This window comes from Colobus angolensis, unplaced genomic scaffold (assembly GCF_000951035.1).
Source record: "Colobus angolensis palliatus isolate OR3802 unplaced genomic scaffold, Cang.pa_1.0 Scaffold181, whole genome shotgun sequence".
NCBI lineage: Eukaryota > Metazoa > Chordata > Mammalia > Primates > Cercopithecidae > Colobus > Colobus angolensis.
In genome coordinates this window covers 39,468-55,429 of record NW_012114944.1, presented here as the reverse complement: position 1 = coordinate 55,429, position 15,962 = coordinate 39,468, and the positions used below count along the sequence as shown (strand labels likewise).

The 15,962-nt window shown below is 49.4% G+C and overlaps 3 protein-coding genes across 3 annotated transcripts in view; 2 read left to right on the top strand and 1 right to left on the bottom strand.

Annotated features, from left to right (window-relative positions):
• HINT2 (histidine triad nucleotide binding protein 2) overlaps positions 1–1,944 on the top strand; it is a 2,314-nt gene extending 370 nt beyond the window's left edge. The window contains exons 2-6 of the mRNA XM_011939510.1: positions 3–212; positions 1,116–1,261; positions 1,356–1,460; positions 1,566–1,638; positions 1,759–1,944. Coding sequence (XP_011794900.1) covers positions 3–212; positions 1,116–1,261; positions 1,356–1,460; positions 1,566–1,638; positions 1,759–1,850 — 626 coding nt within the window. The 3' untranslated portion in view covers positions 1,851–1,944. The remainder of the gene's footprint in view (positions 1–2; positions 213–1,115; positions 1,262–1,355; positions 1,461–1,565; positions 1,639–1,758) is intronic.
• Positions 1,945–2,754: 810 nt separating this feature from the next.
• SPAG8 (sperm associated antigen 8) lies at positions 2,755–5,079 on the top strand. Its single transcript, XM_011939381.1, is given in 7 exon segments — positions 2,755–2,798; positions 2,892–3,711; positions 3,836–4,010; positions 4,211–4,256; positions 4,340–4,454; positions 4,583–4,645; positions 4,760–5,079. Coding segments are annotated over 7 exon segments (1,446 nt in total). The 3' UTR covers positions 4,943–5,079.
• An 81-nt stretch (positions 5,080–5,160) lies between these two features.
• Positions 5,161–15,962, bottom strand: part of NPR2 (natriuretic peptide receptor 2) — a 17,776-nt gene continuing 6,974 nt past the window's right edge. Inside the window, exons 3-22 of the mRNA XM_011939383.1 lie at positions 14,435–14,548; positions 14,007–14,142; positions 13,681–13,775; positions 13,323–13,455; positions 13,013–13,097; positions 12,405–12,525; positions 12,168–12,242; positions 11,885–11,962; positions 11,548–11,652; positions 11,352–11,423; positions 9,110–9,269; positions 8,795–8,950; positions 8,547–8,715; positions 8,241–8,387; positions 7,637–7,760; positions 7,385–7,453; positions 6,174–6,348; positions 6,004–6,102; positions 5,644–5,735; positions 5,161–5,511 (exon numbers count right to left, since the gene is read on the bottom strand). Coding sequence (XP_011794773.1) covers positions 5,446–5,511; positions 5,644–5,735; positions 6,004–6,102; positions 6,174–6,348; positions 7,385–7,453; positions 7,637–7,760; positions 8,241–8,387; positions 8,547–8,715; positions 8,795–8,950; positions 9,110–9,269; positions 11,352–11,423; positions 11,548–11,652; positions 11,885–11,962; positions 12,168–12,242; positions 12,405–12,525; positions 13,013–13,097; positions 13,323–13,455; positions 13,681–13,775; positions 14,007–14,142; positions 14,435–14,548 — 2,271 coding nt within the window. The 3' untranslated portion in view covers positions 5,161–5,445. The remainder of the gene's footprint in view (positions 5,512–5,643; positions 5,736–6,003; positions 6,103–6,173; positions 6,349–7,384; positions 7,454–7,636; positions 7,761–8,240; positions 8,388–8,546; positions 8,716–8,794; positions 8,951–9,109; positions 9,270–11,351; positions 11,424–11,547; positions 11,653–11,884; positions 11,963–12,167; positions 12,243–12,404; positions 12,526–13,012; positions 13,098–13,322; positions 13,456–13,680; positions 13,776–14,006; positions 14,143–14,434; positions 14,549–15,962) is intronic.

The following is a 15,962-nucleotide window of genomic DNA, read 5'->3' as shown; positions in this document are numbered from 1 at the left end:
AGAAGTGGCGCGGGAGCGAGTAGGGGGTCCTGCGGGCCCCGAAGCCATCCGGGGCCAGGGCCCCCGAAGGCGCGCAGAGCCGCGCAGAGGTCCTGCCTGTGGCCTCTACCCCTCCAAGGCACAAGCTCCGGGGCTGTGCGGTGAGGTCGGACTGGTGGCTGCAGAGAACGAGCTAGTGATGATCCCCGCCCTGCGCAGGCCCGGTCGCCGAGGTCGGGACAGGGTCACTGCAGCGGCTGCCGCCTCTTTTCACTGCCTGCAGCCCAGCTGGCCCGGTGCCCCCTGCAGGAAATGAGCCTTCTCTTCTTGGAGCCAGTGCTCTGCCCTCGTCAGGCCTCTGGCCTCCTAATGAGCACTAGTATTAACCTCTCTTCTGCACTTGCCAGAAGCGGCTCGGAGGTCAGAGAATTCATTCCGTCCCATTCTCCCCCAGCGTGATGCACTGACGTCAGCCTTCTCTGAAACCCCTGGAAACTGGGACTGCCTTACCCGCAGTCCCCTGGGGCTAGGGAAGCAGAGGTCACTTAGCTGAACACTTACCTCCACTCATTCAAGGGACAAGAGTTAAAATTCAGACTCACATGTGACACCCAGATGAGGGGTCAACTAGTGTCAAACAGGGTGATTGCATTAAAACCTAAATAAAACAAGCGACAAGGCTTAAAGATCAGAAAACAAGTAACGGAAGTAAGTGGAAATGTACTAACAAGGTGAGAGTGGAAAGAGATTCAAGCCATCGTAAGAGATTATGGAAACCACCCTTTATTTTAGAAGCTGAGAGAAGGAATTTATCTGAGGTAATTCAGTGGTGTGGTAAGATAGAAACTGAGACCAAAATCCGCAGTATCTCATTCTAGATCCTTTCCCTAAACAGTGCTATATTTCATAGACATGTGAGCAGGAATCAACTGCACTGCTGAATCCTGGATAATAATACTGCCTGTTATCTAACCAGGTCCAGCACCATCTGGCCCCACCCTTTGCTGCTGGTGCTCTGAAATTCAGGGATTTTCCTCCTGGGTGGGAACCACGAATAGGTTCTTAGAAGGACGAAGTTAACAACTACCAGAGCACAGCTTCTGCCAGCTCCCTTCTTTGAATATGGTCAATCCACCTTCAGGTCCGAGGAGCTGCAGGTGTGACTGATGGGAATGAAGTGGGCAAGGCCCAACAGGCAACTCCTGGGGGAGCAGCCCCAACCATCTTCTCCCGGATCCTGGACAGGAGCCTCCCAGCTGACATTCTTTATGAGGACCAGCAGGTGGGGTGCTCTTAGGACCCATCCCCTTAGGAATGTTGTAGATACCATCCACCCTGTTGAAGTAATGTGGCCTCTGGCCTATCACTGCCCCCAGTGTCTTGTGTTCCGTGATGTGGCCCCTCAGGCTCCTGTGCACTTCCTGGTCATTCCTAAGAAGCCCATTCCTCGGATTAGCCAGGCTGAAGAAGAAGACCAGCAGGTGGGAAGAACAGGGCCAGGGTTTGGCTGGGAAGAGCCCTGGACCCAGCTAGAGGTCTTGCTCCCTATGAATGAAACCACCTATGTCCCTCTGCTCTCCCTATAGCTTCTAGGACACCTACTCCTTGTGGCCAAGAAGATAGCAAAGGCCGAGGGCCTGGGAGATGGATACCGACTTGGTGAGTGACTTTTGGCCCTTGGTCCCTCACCTATGAATTCTCATTCCTGCTTCTCAATATGATCTTCATTCTTTGACCTCTGCCATGATCCTGACTCCCTAACCCCAAGCTCAATTTCAGTGATCAACGATGGGAAGCTGGGTGCACAATCTGTGTATCATCTGCACATTCATGTACTTGGGGGCCGGCAGCTCCAGTGGCCTCCAGGTTGAACCTGCCAACTGACCAAAGGACACCAGACTCTGGATGCTTGGATGGAAAGGGAAAAATTGACCCTGTGATGCTAATAAAACTGTTATCCCTTAATTATGCTCTCCTGTCTTTAATATAAAATTTTATACCACAAAGGGGAAAGAAAACTGACTCAGGGCTATGATGCCCCTTGACTGGTCTGAGTGAAAGACACTGAGGAGGGTCCAACCTGTGGTTAAAGGTTGCCTGCAGATATATAAGACTTCTTGACAAGTGGACCACCCTAGGTCAAGCTTCTAGAAAAGTTAACAGTAGGAATGAGCCTAAATGAGTAGGAAGAAACTGAAAGCCCATCCTGGCCCTTCTTCAGAGGTCAAACCGGGTTCTAAGGGGGCTTAGGAGGAGGGTTGTCAATATGAGAATCTTTTATTAGAGGAGGAGTAATCACCCAAACAAAAGCGGCTGCCTTTTCACTATTCCATGTCTCACCATTTTGCTCAAGCTAGTTTGTTTATTTTCAACCTTAACATTTGTTAAAGACCCTACTCACTTTTGAGAATGAACTAAGCAAACTAAAGGGAAGCTACTGTTGCCTCTCTGCAAACACCAAGTAGGCTGTTCCCTAATGCCACAGGCCTGTGCCTGTTTACAACATATTCCCATAAAGCATCACCTTAGAAAACCGCAAAGACTGTTCGGGCGTGGAGGGCGAGGTCTTAAGCCAGCGGAACCCTAAAACCCGATCTGAGGCGGATTGCCGCTGGGACCGGAAAGCGGTCCTCCCTGACAGCACTAGGCTGAAGACTTCCGCCCCGCAGAGGACTTGCCTCCACCCCCACCTGCAAGTCCGCCTAGCTCTACTTCTGCGCAGGCTCCAGGAGTTGTTTGCTGTCTCTATAGCAACCCGGTAGCTGGAGTCTGAAGATGGAGACCAACGAGTCTACGGAGGGATCGCGGTCGCGGTGAGAGCCGCAGCTCTGGCTGCAGGCAGAAGGGGACGAGGAAGGTCAGCGGACTTCCTCTGCTTCGCTTTTGACAGCCTTGTGTTTGCTTTCTTTCAGATCTTTAGACATACAGCCCAGCTCCGAAGGACTGGAGCCCACTTCGGAACCGTTTCCTTCTTCAGATGACAGTCCTAGGTCGGCCCTGGCAGCTGCAACCGCAGCAGCTGCAGCGGCTGCATCAGCTGCTGCAGCTACTGCAGCCTTCACCACCACCAAAGCAGCTGCATTATCTACAAAGACCCCAGCTCCCTGCTCTGAGTTCATGGAGCCATCCTCTGACCCCAGCCTTCTTGGGGAGCCCTGTGCGGGACCCAGCTTTACCCACAATAGAGCCCATGGGAGTCTTGGCTTTGAGCCCGTCTATGTTTCCTGTATTGCTCAGGACCCTTGCAGTACAACCGACCATAGTTCTAACTCTGGCGTTGTTCCAGGCTCTAGCTCTGGGCCTGTTCTTGGCTCCAGCTCAGGTGCTGGCCATGGCTCTGGCTCTGGCTCTGGTCCTGGCTGTGGCTCTGTCCCTGTCTCTGGCTCTGGTCCTGGTCCTGGCTCTGGTCCTGGTCATGGCTCTGGCTCTCATCCTGGTCCTGCCTCTGGGCCTGGTCCAGGCACTGGCCCTGACTCTGAGCTCAGCCCCTATATTCCTCCAGGGTTCAGAAACTTCTGGGCAGATCGGGTCCCTAACTATACCTCCTGGAGTCAGCACTGCCCCTGGGAGCCCCAGAAACAACCACCTTGGGAATTTTTGCAAGTCTTAGAACCGGGTGCCCGAGGACTATGGAAACCCCCAGACATTAAAGGGAAGCCTACAATTCACTATGAAATTCAATATGAAATATTGCCACGGGGCCAGTGCCTCCTCTACAACTGGGAGGAAGAGGTATTAAAGTTTTGGCCTGCTCCCTTTTCTTGAAGGCTGCCCTCAGTTTCTTAGGGGAGGCAGTGGTTTACGTAAGGGTGGGTACCAGAAGGGATATTATAGTCATTCAACTTGGGATCCACAGAGAGCCACCAACCACCTGGATCAAGTCCCAAGCATGCAGGATGGCTCTGAGAGTTTTTTCTTCCGACACGGACACCGGGGACTGCTGACTATGCAACTAAAGTCACCCATGCCCCGCAGCACCACCCAGAAAGACTCCTACCAGCCACCAGGAAATGTCTATTGGCCACTTCGAGGTGTGAAATGTGAGAGAGTGTAGGCCAGAACGAGTCCAATAGTCAGAGGGAAAAAGAGGAAGGAATTGCTGGTGGGGCTGTGGATTGTCCAGTGGATATAAGGGCAGAACTCCAAGGTCTTTCTTCCTTTTCTCAAGTTAGTTTCTTCTGGGCCTCCTTCTTAACCAGGCCCACCCTGCCCACTCTCCGCCCTCTCACAGGGAAGCGTGAAGCCATGCTGGAGATGCTTCTGCAGCATCAGATCTGGTAAGGGATTGGGTAAAAGGGAAGAGGGATGGGGAGGAGAAAAATTGGGTGAGAATGGCCTTGACACCTCTCGGGCTACATAGTAAAGAGGTACAGGCAGAACAGGAACCCACAAGGAAGCTCTTTGAGGTCGAGTCTGTGACACACCATGACTACCGAATGGAGCTGGTGCAATCAGGGACTCCTGCCCCAACAAAGGTGAGAACCTACTCCCCACCCCCTGCCACTTGCACAGCTGGGCTCTGACCGGCTGTGGTCAAGTACCGGGCCCAGAGGTTGAGAGAGAGGGCTGAAGGCCAGGAGTTACTCAGTACCCTCCCTCACAGCCTCACGACTACCGCCAGGAGCAGCCTGAGACCTTCTGGATACAGAGGGCACCACAGCTACCGGTGTGTGAGGGTGACGAGGTGTTGGGGGCAGAGTGGGGCAGGAAAGGTAGGGCAGAGTTGTTTTGTTCTGGCTTGGGGAAAGCGAGATCCATCCTCATCCTGGCACTCCTCCAGGGTGTCAGTAACATCAGGACATTGGATACACCTTTCCGGAAGAACTGCAGCTTCTCAACACCAGTTCCCTTGTCTCTGGGGCAACTTTTGCCCTATGAACCTGAGAATTACCCCCACCAATTGGGAGAAATCTCTTCCCTTTCCTGTAAGGGAGGAAGGCTGGGTGGTGGAGGGGGTGAATGACTCCTGTCAGGGGTGAGGAGGGAAGTGGGATATGGAATATGGAATCTATTTCTGTCTACACTAGAGAGGTCAGGAGGAAGTTAATTCTCACTGTACTTGAAGAGGCTTTACATAAAGGGTTCTCTCTCATCCCGAGACTGCTAATTTAGTGATTCTGTGAGTCACTGCGTGCATACCCCACAACCTTTCCTTGCTTGGGATTGCCCCATCCCACACTATGACATCAGAACTTTTTTTATTATTGTTTTATATTTGACCAAAATATTCTGGTTTAGATACAGATATTTACAGAAAGTAGGGAGGAAGGGGACCAAGCCAGAGTGGGACAGGTATATGTACAGGGCTGAGCTGCAGAGGGCTACAACTTCCATATAAGGTAGGTTTTTTGTGGCTGTTTTCCATTACATATGAGAATGTCCATTTCTGGTGTGTACAGACATGGTGGCCACTGCCCACCCAGGTACCAGCAGCAGGAGACTGTCTGACTTGGGAAGAATGGGGGTTTACAGGAGTCCAGGAGGTCCTTTCCGCTCTCCTAAGAGCCAGTATGTTCGCATCTTTCCTTTTCCCTGGAAGTGGGAGAGTGGACATGATTCAGATGCTTCAGCGTTAGTCCCTTTGTCTCCCTCTCTTTCCCCATGATTCCCATAATCACTTTCACCCCCCTTTCCCATGCCTCCCTCCCCATGGCCTGCCATCACCTTCATTTCCACATCCCCCCGTAGCTCTAGCTGGAAGCATCCTAGCTCATCTAGGGCATCCTTGGTGGTAGAGGAGACATGGATCTTCAGCGCTGGGGTGGGTGGGATAGGGAGCATGGTGGAAAGAGGAATCAAAGAAAAGGCAAAGAATTGGTGATACTGTATAGCACCGTGCCCGACCAACCATTCCAGGGAAGCTCCCAGACCTCCCAATGCATATCTATTAGAACCAAAATATGCCCAAGGATGCAACACTAAGGAACTATGGTCTCTCAGATTAAGAGATTGGAGGAACTATGAAAAGAAGAAAATGGCAAGATAAATTGAGGCCAACAGTGGGGTTGAGGGCTAGTGTCTTACCTTGACCGTTAGACTCCATTCGAGAAGCAGTGTTCACTGTGTCTCCAAAAAGACAATAACGGGGCATCTTCAGGCCAACAACCCCAGCACAGACTGGCCCTATGAGAAGAAACAGGTTGGGAGAGTCTGGGAAAGGTGGAGACTAGGGCTGAAGTGAGAGTCAGCCTTACCAGTATGGACCCCTATGCGTAGCCTCAGCTGGTCATGGGGTCGGTGGCGGATGCGAAAGGAAGAAACTGCATCTAGTAATGCTAGGGCCATACGAGCAATTTCTGGTGCATGCCGTTGACCATTTCGGCCTGGGAGGCCAGATACCACCATGTAAGCATCCCCAATCGTCTCCACCTGATTGAGAGGGGGATTAAAAGGTCACCTCTATTTGTATCCATGGGAAGGGGAAAGAGTAGAGGGAGACAAGCTGGACACCATGATTAATCATCCTGACATCCTGGAGGCCAGAATATTGACTAGAAAATAAGTGCCATGGTCCTGAGAGTCTAGGGGAGATGAGATGTCAAGGGAATCTTTAAGTCCTCTTTCTCCACCCAGCACCTGGTGAATACTCAGTAAATATTTGCTGAATGAATGAACACCCTGTCTGCAGCAGGACATGGACAAATAGGCTCTGCCATCAGGAAATGGAAGCAAGAAAACAGGCTAAACTCAAGAGGACAGAGGCTGGTGAGGAGGTAAAGCAGGCCCAATGAAATGACCAGACAGCCCAAACTGTCAGAGAGGAGGAAAGCAGGCATTTGATGTTGGTAATTGTACCAAAGGTATGTAAGAGAATGAATGTCATTGTTCTGCCACATGCCAAACAATGTTAGGCACTTTCCATACAACAAATCTATTATTCCCATCTTACAGATAAAACAACTGAGGCTCAGGGAAATTCTGTTACTTACCTATAAGGCCACACAGTTAGTAACAAGCCAATATTCAAATTCAGATGATTTTTACTCCCAAGGACAATAAATCCAACTCAATGACTTCAACAAAAAGTTTTACTTTTTAAAATGTATTTTCCCTCACCCCACTAAATCAGTCTCAACCCACATCCTATATGATTCTTCCATGTCTGGAGAAGACTGGAGAGAAATGTTGGATAGGCTGTATTTATACTCCAGGGAGATAGGAGCTAAATCTCATGATGGTTCTGATTAGGGAAACCAAAGGATTCACAAGAAATTTGACTGGAGTGTACAATGACAGTGCTGGAGCTACATCTGTTTACAAAGAACACTCCAGCACCAGGATGCTGGGGCCCCTGGAGGGAAAACTGATCATGGGGTGGGTAAGGTGTGTGGGGTTCAGGGAGACTGGCTTTCAAAGGGGGTCTCTATTAAAGAGTCTTCTATTGAAGAGCCGCCCCAGCTCTCACCTTGTAGACATCAAAGTTGTCAATTATGGCATCAAAGCAGGTATACAGGTCATTAAGAAGTGTCACTACCTAAAAGGGATAGAAAAGCAGAGGCCCTGAAACTTGTACCCAACTTTCTAAGAATTCTTAACCCACGAGCCATCACAAGATGTGGGAACTCTAGAACAAACTCTTCTTCCCTGTTATCAATGAGGCTTCCCCAGGTCCCTACCCACCCAACCCCACCCGCCACCTCTCACCCATGGCTCTCACCTGCATGGGGGTGCTCTCTGCTGACAATGCTGTGAAGCCAACAATGTCACTGAAGTAGATGGTAACACTGTCAAAGGCCTCAGCCTGTACAGTCTCTCCCCGTTTTAACTGCTCTGCCACTGAACTAGGAAGCAAGGGTGCTGTGTGAGCCAAACTCCAAGAGAGTAGGAGCAGAAGAGAGAGGGAAGGTACATGTGGCTGCAGCAGATATGAGCTGAAACAAGAAAGCTGGGCTTTGCAAGTGGGAGGGAGGAAAGTGGCTGGGAAGACATTACAGTCTAATGCAAGGTAAGGCACACAAGTGGCGGGGGCTTTTGAGGGGATCCCTGTGCATGGGAGCTGTCTCAAGTTGGGACTGTTTTGCATACACTTGCTGAAGCAAGGGCATGGTAGAGCAGTGTTGTAAGAAGGGATGGGAAGCCAGTAAGAAGGCAGCACAGCTGATGCAAAGACAGAATGACGGCAACAAATCTATATCCAGGGGGACTCCCTGTGGCCAGCAGCATTCTGAGGGTAGGGAGGCGAGTTCTCAGGTGCCTGATGGGGCAGAGCCCAACAGAGCAGAATCCCAAAGGAAAATTCAGGAAGGGGGACAAAGTCTCACTGGGGTAGAATTTGGTAGAGCAGAGCCTCAGCCTTGCGTTTTTCCTCCAGATAGGCCTGTGTGCGTTCCTCCACCAGCTTCTCCAGGTTATTGGCATACTGTTCCATGCGCAGCAGGAGATTGTCCAATATGCTGGTGCCACCCTCCCTGTGGGGAGGCCAGGATATGGCACTTGCTCTAAGATTCTGAAGACTCCCAGGACTTCCTATCCAACCCAACCTCAGGGTCCCACCTGCCACACTTCATGCACCAGGACTAATGAGGCTTCTGTCCCTGGGAAGCCCCTGCCCCATAATGCCCTCTCACTTGTTAAAGCGTCGAATGAAGCCCTTAATCTGTCCAAAGTCTGGCCGCTCAGCTGGGTCCTGAGCCCAACATCGCTCCATCAGCAAAACTAGCTCTTCATTCAGTTGGGTCCGGTCAATGCTTGGTCGGAAATATGGCCGCTGACCATTTCGTACCTTCTGGACAATCTCTGAGGGTGATCAAAGGTTTGGATGAGGAACTGAGTTCCCCCAGGAAGAAGAGGCTGTGGGTAGTGGATTGACTCTTACCTTTGGGGCTGAGGTCCAGGCCCTCCAAGTAGAAAGGACCACTGCGAAGTGCTATCTCCTGAAGGATGATCCCAAAGCTATAGACGTCAGCCTTCTGCATGCCTGTGGTTGGCAAGGGGTTCCCACTGAGCAGTTCTGGGGCAGTCCACAGCTTCTCTGAAAAGAGGAAACAGGCTGGCCAGGTCCCCCAAAATGGGGTACCCCCAAGCCCACCTGGGCTCATCCCTATATTACTGTCACTCCACCTCCCTCTCCCACCATCCCTAGGTGGAAAGAGCAGCAATATATAAAGTGGGTTGTGGGGGTGGGCCTCACTGGCATAGAGGGCATGGCTGTCATCAGGTTCAGCAGTTGATCGGAAGCTGGCCAGGCCATAGTCTGTGATTTTGAGCACAAAACGACTATCCACCACACAGTTGGAGGACTTGAGACTCCCATGCGATGAAATAATGCTGTTGTGGAGAAAGGCCATGCCCTGCAGGGTACAGATCAAGTCATGGGACTGGATCATATCTGGCTTAGAATACCCTCTCTCCATGAGATGGGCGCTGGCTAGCTGTCTACAGATCTTAGGTCCACAAAAATAATAAACTGATTTTGGAAGGCATCCTTTGCAGCTTCCACTCAAGGAAGCAGGAAGAACAGAAGAGTCATCTCTTCCTGGTATCATAAGCAGGACACAGGCACCCAGCCACCAGGGACAGGGAAAATGCTTAAAAAGATGGATAAGTGGAGCTACCAATGACTACCCTGGAAAGGGCAGTCAATCTTCTGATTAGTGAAGAAAACAGAACTTGGGTAAAGACCAAAATGATATGACACCCATGGTGGCCTCAGATACCTGGCTACTAATTAGAAAGAGATGACTTGAGACCCAGGTATCAAGAGTAGCTGGATACACCAAGGAAGACCAGTTGTAAACTTTAATGCATAACCATGTGTAGGTGGGCAAGTCCGGGTAGAGGAGGAATAAGATCTACTAGAGGGAATGAATGCTGGATCAGAGAGAAAGTGCAGAACATCATAAAACAGAAAAACCCGGAAAATGGACAAAATCTGCTAAGCCAGTGCAGAAGCCTAAAACTGCTGGCTCCGTGGGTCCAGAGAGGGAAGAACATTTGCCTCCGAAGAGCTGAAAGATGGCCTTAAAGGCCGGGCTCAGTGGCTCATGCCTGTAATCCCAGCACTTTGGGAGGCCAAGGCTGGCAGATTACTTGAGCCCAGCAGTTCAAGATGAGCCTGGGCAACATGGCGAAACCCCATCTCTACCAAAAATACAAAACTGAGCTGGGCACGGCAGCACACGCTGTGGTTCCAGCTACTCAGGAGGCTAAGGTGGGAGAATCACTTGAGCCCAGGAGGTCGAGGCTACAGTGAGCAGTGATCTAGCCACTACACTCTAGCCTGGGTGACAGAATAAGACCCAGTCTCAGAAAAAAAGAAAAAGAAAAAAAAGTCTTAATGATGCTCCCCAAAAAATGAAACCCTAGGAGCCACCCAAGTCAGTTCAGGTGAGACAGAAAGAGGATACAAGGTTCAATATGCTAATGAAAAACATTTCTGTCTAAATGTTTAGCTCTGGACTTAATTCATAACTCTAATGTCTAATCTCTAATCTCTATGAACTCTTCCTTTTTATTTCTTTTGGTATCAACAAAACTTTTGGGAATCTCTGAAGTTGTGAATTTACTTGTGTGGAAACTGTGCAAAGGATGCCTTCAAAAATCACAGGATTAGGCTTCTGGCTTTGTTGTAAATCACTTTTCCACCAAATCACTATTCTCTCAACAGTCATGTTTTTCTTATATTTATCATCACACCTCTAGTTGAGCATGACATTGGCTTTACTAATATTTTATCTCTCACTTGATAGCAAATTTTCACACACAAAAAAATACTTTTTAAATAATTTCATGAGAATTTAGCAGAAAACCAAAGCTAGCTTCAAATACAGCATGGGGTGATCCACTAGGATGCTCACTGGCTATGAGACTTATTTCAGAAAACCTGTCCAACTCCTGCAAGATTCTAATTTATGTTCCACAAATCCATGAGCCTCTGAGTCATTTGAACATAGCTGAAACCTAGTATAACAGAAGAGTACCAAAGGTTTTTAGTACAATCTTCCTTGGTTTCTCTTAGTTCTACTAGTAAAAGTTCCTTTTTTAAATTTCAGTTTTCTGAACAAAAGGGCAGACATGCCAAATATTGGTCAGAGAGTAAATAATGAGAGGAAATATAGGAGATAAATATGTTCAGAGACCCCACTCATTTTATGAGCTTTTGGAGGTAAAAGAGATGATGGAAAGAGACCTGAGATATTTAAGACAGAAAGACAGAAACTCTCTACAGGCACAGGACTCCTTGTGGCAGGTAAAACTCACTCTCCCAATTATGAGTTCCAGACTCCTTGTTTACCCATTATTACCCCCCCCATGGGAATAAGGGGAGATGAGAGAACAGGACTTTCAGAGGACTAGAAGGAGAAAAACCACAATCAAAGAACAGTGGAAGTGATTTAAAGTGGATGAACTTTTAAGGAGTGGGGAAGACTCACCTTAACAAGGTCATTAATGAGTGAATAACGAAACATCCAGTCCAAGTTGATGCTGTCATTTTCTAAAATATCCTGGTAAGTGACATGGAATAGATTGTCTGTCCTGGTCCCACTAGCTGTCACCTGACATAGAGTCAGTATAACTTTGGGTCTATCCTCCCCACCCCTGCCATAATCTCCTACACCTATCTCTCACCTGTAAACTCCCACGAGGACAATATTCAGTGACAATGCAAATGTTGGGAGGGTCTATGCAGGCTCCAATGAAGCGAGTGAGGTGGTTGAACTGAACATCTCTCATCTGGCAGAAAAAAAACAATGGGAAGGATAAGAAAATTGGAAGAGTTAAAAATTAGATACAGAAACTTACCACTACATACGAGGACCTTTCTCTTAGTTGTATCTACAATTTTAAAATCATTTATAAATCAACCCCTTGCCCGTCTAGCCAATTTTACTATTTTGTAGTTTTCCCCACTCCTCTTCCCCATCCCTGTTTACCCCTCACCCTCAACCCATCCTCCGTTACATACATGTTTGAGTTCGAACAGAACCTGCCGGGTCAGCTCAATGCGCTTCTTATTCACGTGTTTGATGGCAACAACATTTCCCTGATGGCGGGAGTGAAAGGGGAAAGGAAAATGAATATCAGAAGTTCTGGGTGCAAGGAAATGCTAGAGAGCAGTGGAAGCATCCAGGAGCTCAGCTGGGCACAGAGAGGGGGGTATGAGGGGCAGAGGTGCAGGGGCAGAGGTGGCAGATGGGGATGAGACAAGATGAAATGGTGGGGACCAGAACAAGCAGATGACTGTTCACCTTGAAGTGACCGGTGTTGGCAAAGATCTGGTATTTCCCATGGGCTGTCATGAGCGAGCCGTAACTGGATCCCCGCTGGGGCCAAGGGCAACATGGAGGCGGAAGGATGAAAGGAACATTAGATGATGGTGGTAGTGCAGGGGCTATCATTACAAGCCAATGTGCTGGGAGAGATCCAGGGTAAGAAGGGACAGGAACTCAGAGGGAGGCAGAGGGACAGCTGAGACAAGGGCTCACCAGCGACAGTGTGAGGCGACTGCCTGCACCTTTGTGATAACGCTCTGAGTTGCCAAACTGCAATTCTTCCCAGCGAATGCGCCACAACATGCTCGCCAGCTCCTTCTCCAGCATCAGCTTTCTGTAAGGACTGCACACCTCAGTTGACCGGCAAGCCAAATCCTGCCACCCCCAAGCCAACAGCAGGGTTGCAGGGGCTTCCCTGCAGCTCCTGAAGCTGCAACTGTTACACTTAAGAGACAGGGCTGGAAGATAAGGCTGCATTCTCGGCATATTGGCACATGCCCTATGCTCACTAACAAACACAGAGATTGGGGGTGAAAGTTCTTTCCTAAAAGAAGACCAATGGAAAATTCACCTTTGATCTTAACCCCACTGAAGAACACTAGTTAGTATATCCAGTCTAGAACCAAAAGTGGAACAAACACCTAGGCTAAAAGACAACTAAAGAGAAAGGCTACAGAGGAAGACACTGTTGGATCTAAGAAACAACCAGCAAATTAAGAAACCCGCTACCCTATCCCACATTATAGGGACCACCTGGCTTCAGCCAGAGGCTGTGTGGCAGTGGGGGTAGGGAGTAGGTCAGCGGGAAACACAGAACTCACCGGAAAATTAGGAAGCTGGAAACACCAAACATGATGAAGGTGATTCCTGTGCCCAGAGCCACAATTGCCAGAGTTGAAAGTGGAGCTGAAGGGGAGATAGAGACCCTGAGGAAGACTGTGTGTGGACTTGGCAGAATGGAGAATGGGGTGCATAGGTGCATAGACAGATTCCTTGGGAGTAGGAAGAAATGAGGGAGGGATGCAGACGTAAAGGCAGAAGCACAGTTAAGAGTGGAGGGTCAGTAAGGGTGGAGACCATGAATGGAAAGCAAAGGGAGGAAGGCTGCTCCCAGTCCCTGCACACACCCACTTTTATCACAGGATGGGTCGTCCAAGTCAAAGGCACAGGGGGGATTGTCCGAGGGAGGAGCCCCCTTCACCCAGGGAATAGGCCGTCCCGTCCACCAAATCTGCTTCTCAGCTCCCGAGTAGTGGGCTGCAGGCTGTAAGGAAGCAAAAAGCTGGGCCCACAGGCCTACTCCCACCAGCCTCCTCCCCAGACCCCAGCTGTTTTGCTGCTTTTCTCCCCAGCCTACCACCCAGCCAGGATGCAGCACCAGCAGATAAAACAAGTCCCTCCTCTAGTACTTTTGGTTCTGCCCCCACTGAACCCTTGAAAGCTGGATTTTGCAAGGCCACAGTCTCTTCCCTGCCTCCTCCCCCATCACCTGAAAGTCCCCAGAATCCAGGTCTCCCATGGCCCACAGGACAAAGTCAGTCTCCCGGTCATTGTTCTTGTCCATGACAACCAGTCCAGTTACACCTAAGATAGAAAAGAGTGTCCTTACTGTGAGTTCTACCCTGGGCTCCTCTCCCACTCACCCATGCCTACGGCTCCCTCAGAGTCTGCCCCTCCCTGATCTTGAGGTGTGGGCACCTCTGCCACATTCACTAACCCCCACTAAAGCTGTGGTGACCCTCACATCTGTTTCTTCTTCAGCCCACTCTATTCCTGACATCAGCCCTCAGACCCCCATCGACCCCTCTTCATTACCATGGTATCTTCGTCCCTGCATCTTCTCCACAATTCGAAGTCCATCCTCCCGGGTGCCTCCTTCCTGTATTGTCTCATTCAGGACTTCAGCATATAGCAGGATCCCATCATAGAAGCAGCCAGCGATGAGGTTCATCTGGGGGTGGCAACTTCAGCAGTACTCTCCAAATGTCCTGCAAGGTCCCTTCCCCACTCTCTGGGGTCTCCCTTCTACCTAGTCTCTCTACTGGTTTGCTTTCTCCCTCCTCTCATTCCTAAAGTGCCATCCCTTCCTAACTACTCCCTAGAGCAGAAGGAAAAATCCTGGATGGAAGTGGGTACTCCCCAAAGTTGGGCTTGCTCCACAGCCAAGACTTGATGCTGAGTTTGAGAGAGAAGCCCTTCCCCAAAGCCTGGCCTGATTCTCAGGAAGGGAGAGATCTACTTACCAGGGAAGGGCCCAGCTCCACACCAAAGTCTTCCCGGGCTCTTATCAGCAGACGATTCTGGAATTCCTGATACTCAGGATTTGGGGGTTCTCGGTATGTGATCACCAATACAGTCTGTACCAGCAGCATATGGGGAAGAGTGAACAGGATTCAAGATAGGCATTAGGGGAAGAGAAGATGCAGGACAGGGAAACTTGGTAAAATATACACAATATAAAATATACACGGGTGTGTCTGAAGGCTTTGAAAGGGTTACTAACCTCTGTGTGTGTGTGTGTGTGTGTGTGTGTGCTGTGTGTGTGTGTGTGTGTTGTGTTTCATACATCTGGGAAGAGGGAGTGGCACTCCTCCTGAAAGGTAGATAGGACTGGTTCTGGGGAGGTGGAAACTGGAAAATAATAGTCAACCCCATCCCCAAAGCCCAGCCCAACATCTTCCAGAGCTCCCTTCCAGCATCCAGGTTCCCGCCAGGCCACCACAGCTCACATTGCTCCTCTGTCCCATGCTTTCTGGGTATCTGCTCATGACCAAGGACAACACCCACCAACAGCTCCTCTCTGAGGTGTTAATCACTGTTAATGTCATCAGTAAAATACTGACATTGTCATTTGGGCCACTTGAACACAGTGTCTCTGCCCAGTGAATTAAGAGAGATTTCAGGCCGTATGACAACTGAGGGAAATCCTTTGAGACAGTTATTCCACCTGTGAAAAGCTGTGTGCTCATCCATTTAACGTGTGGACCACCTACCACAAACAGCACTGTCCTGCTCACTGAGTAACAGATGTGTCACAGTCACGTGCCCACACACATTGCACAGGTAAGCAAATGACACATGTGATCTCAGCCATGCACACATCTCACGGTGCATGAGTCAGCATCTCTGTCTCTCACCAAAGTGCCTACTTGGCTCCCATTAGTCTCACACGTTTCTCCTGCCTGAGCTGCTGGACCTCCCAGCCTCAGGCCCTGCCTCAGGCCACATAGTCACTGAGACCAATCTCTGCTCCAACAGGAAACTGGCATCACAACTTCAAGGAAAGACTTCAGTTCAATATATTTTGTGAAACGTGACTTTGTGAAATGATAATTTAAAATCTGGTCATTTCTCCCAGTTTTGTTTATTCTTGTCATTGAAAGTACACGTGGACCATAGAGATACGCTGCACTAGACACATCACATATGGCCTATTATGTATCAATTCATTTCAGATAGGAAATAATAAAGTCGATTTCTAACATGCATTCATTACATTAGACTGCAGCTTGCCTCAAGATATCATTATTCTTACTAGAGCATTTGGCTGCCTGATTACACACTTCTAATATTCTCCCAGTCTCAGGTAAAATTTTTTTAAAAAGACAAGGGAGGCCGGGCGCAGTGGCTCACGCCTGTAATCCCAGCACTTTAGGGGGCTGAGGTGGGCGGATCACCTGAGGTCAGGAGTTCGAGACCAGCCTGACCAACATGGAGAAACTCCGTCTCTACTAAAAATACAAAAATTAGCCGGGCGTGGTGGCACATGCC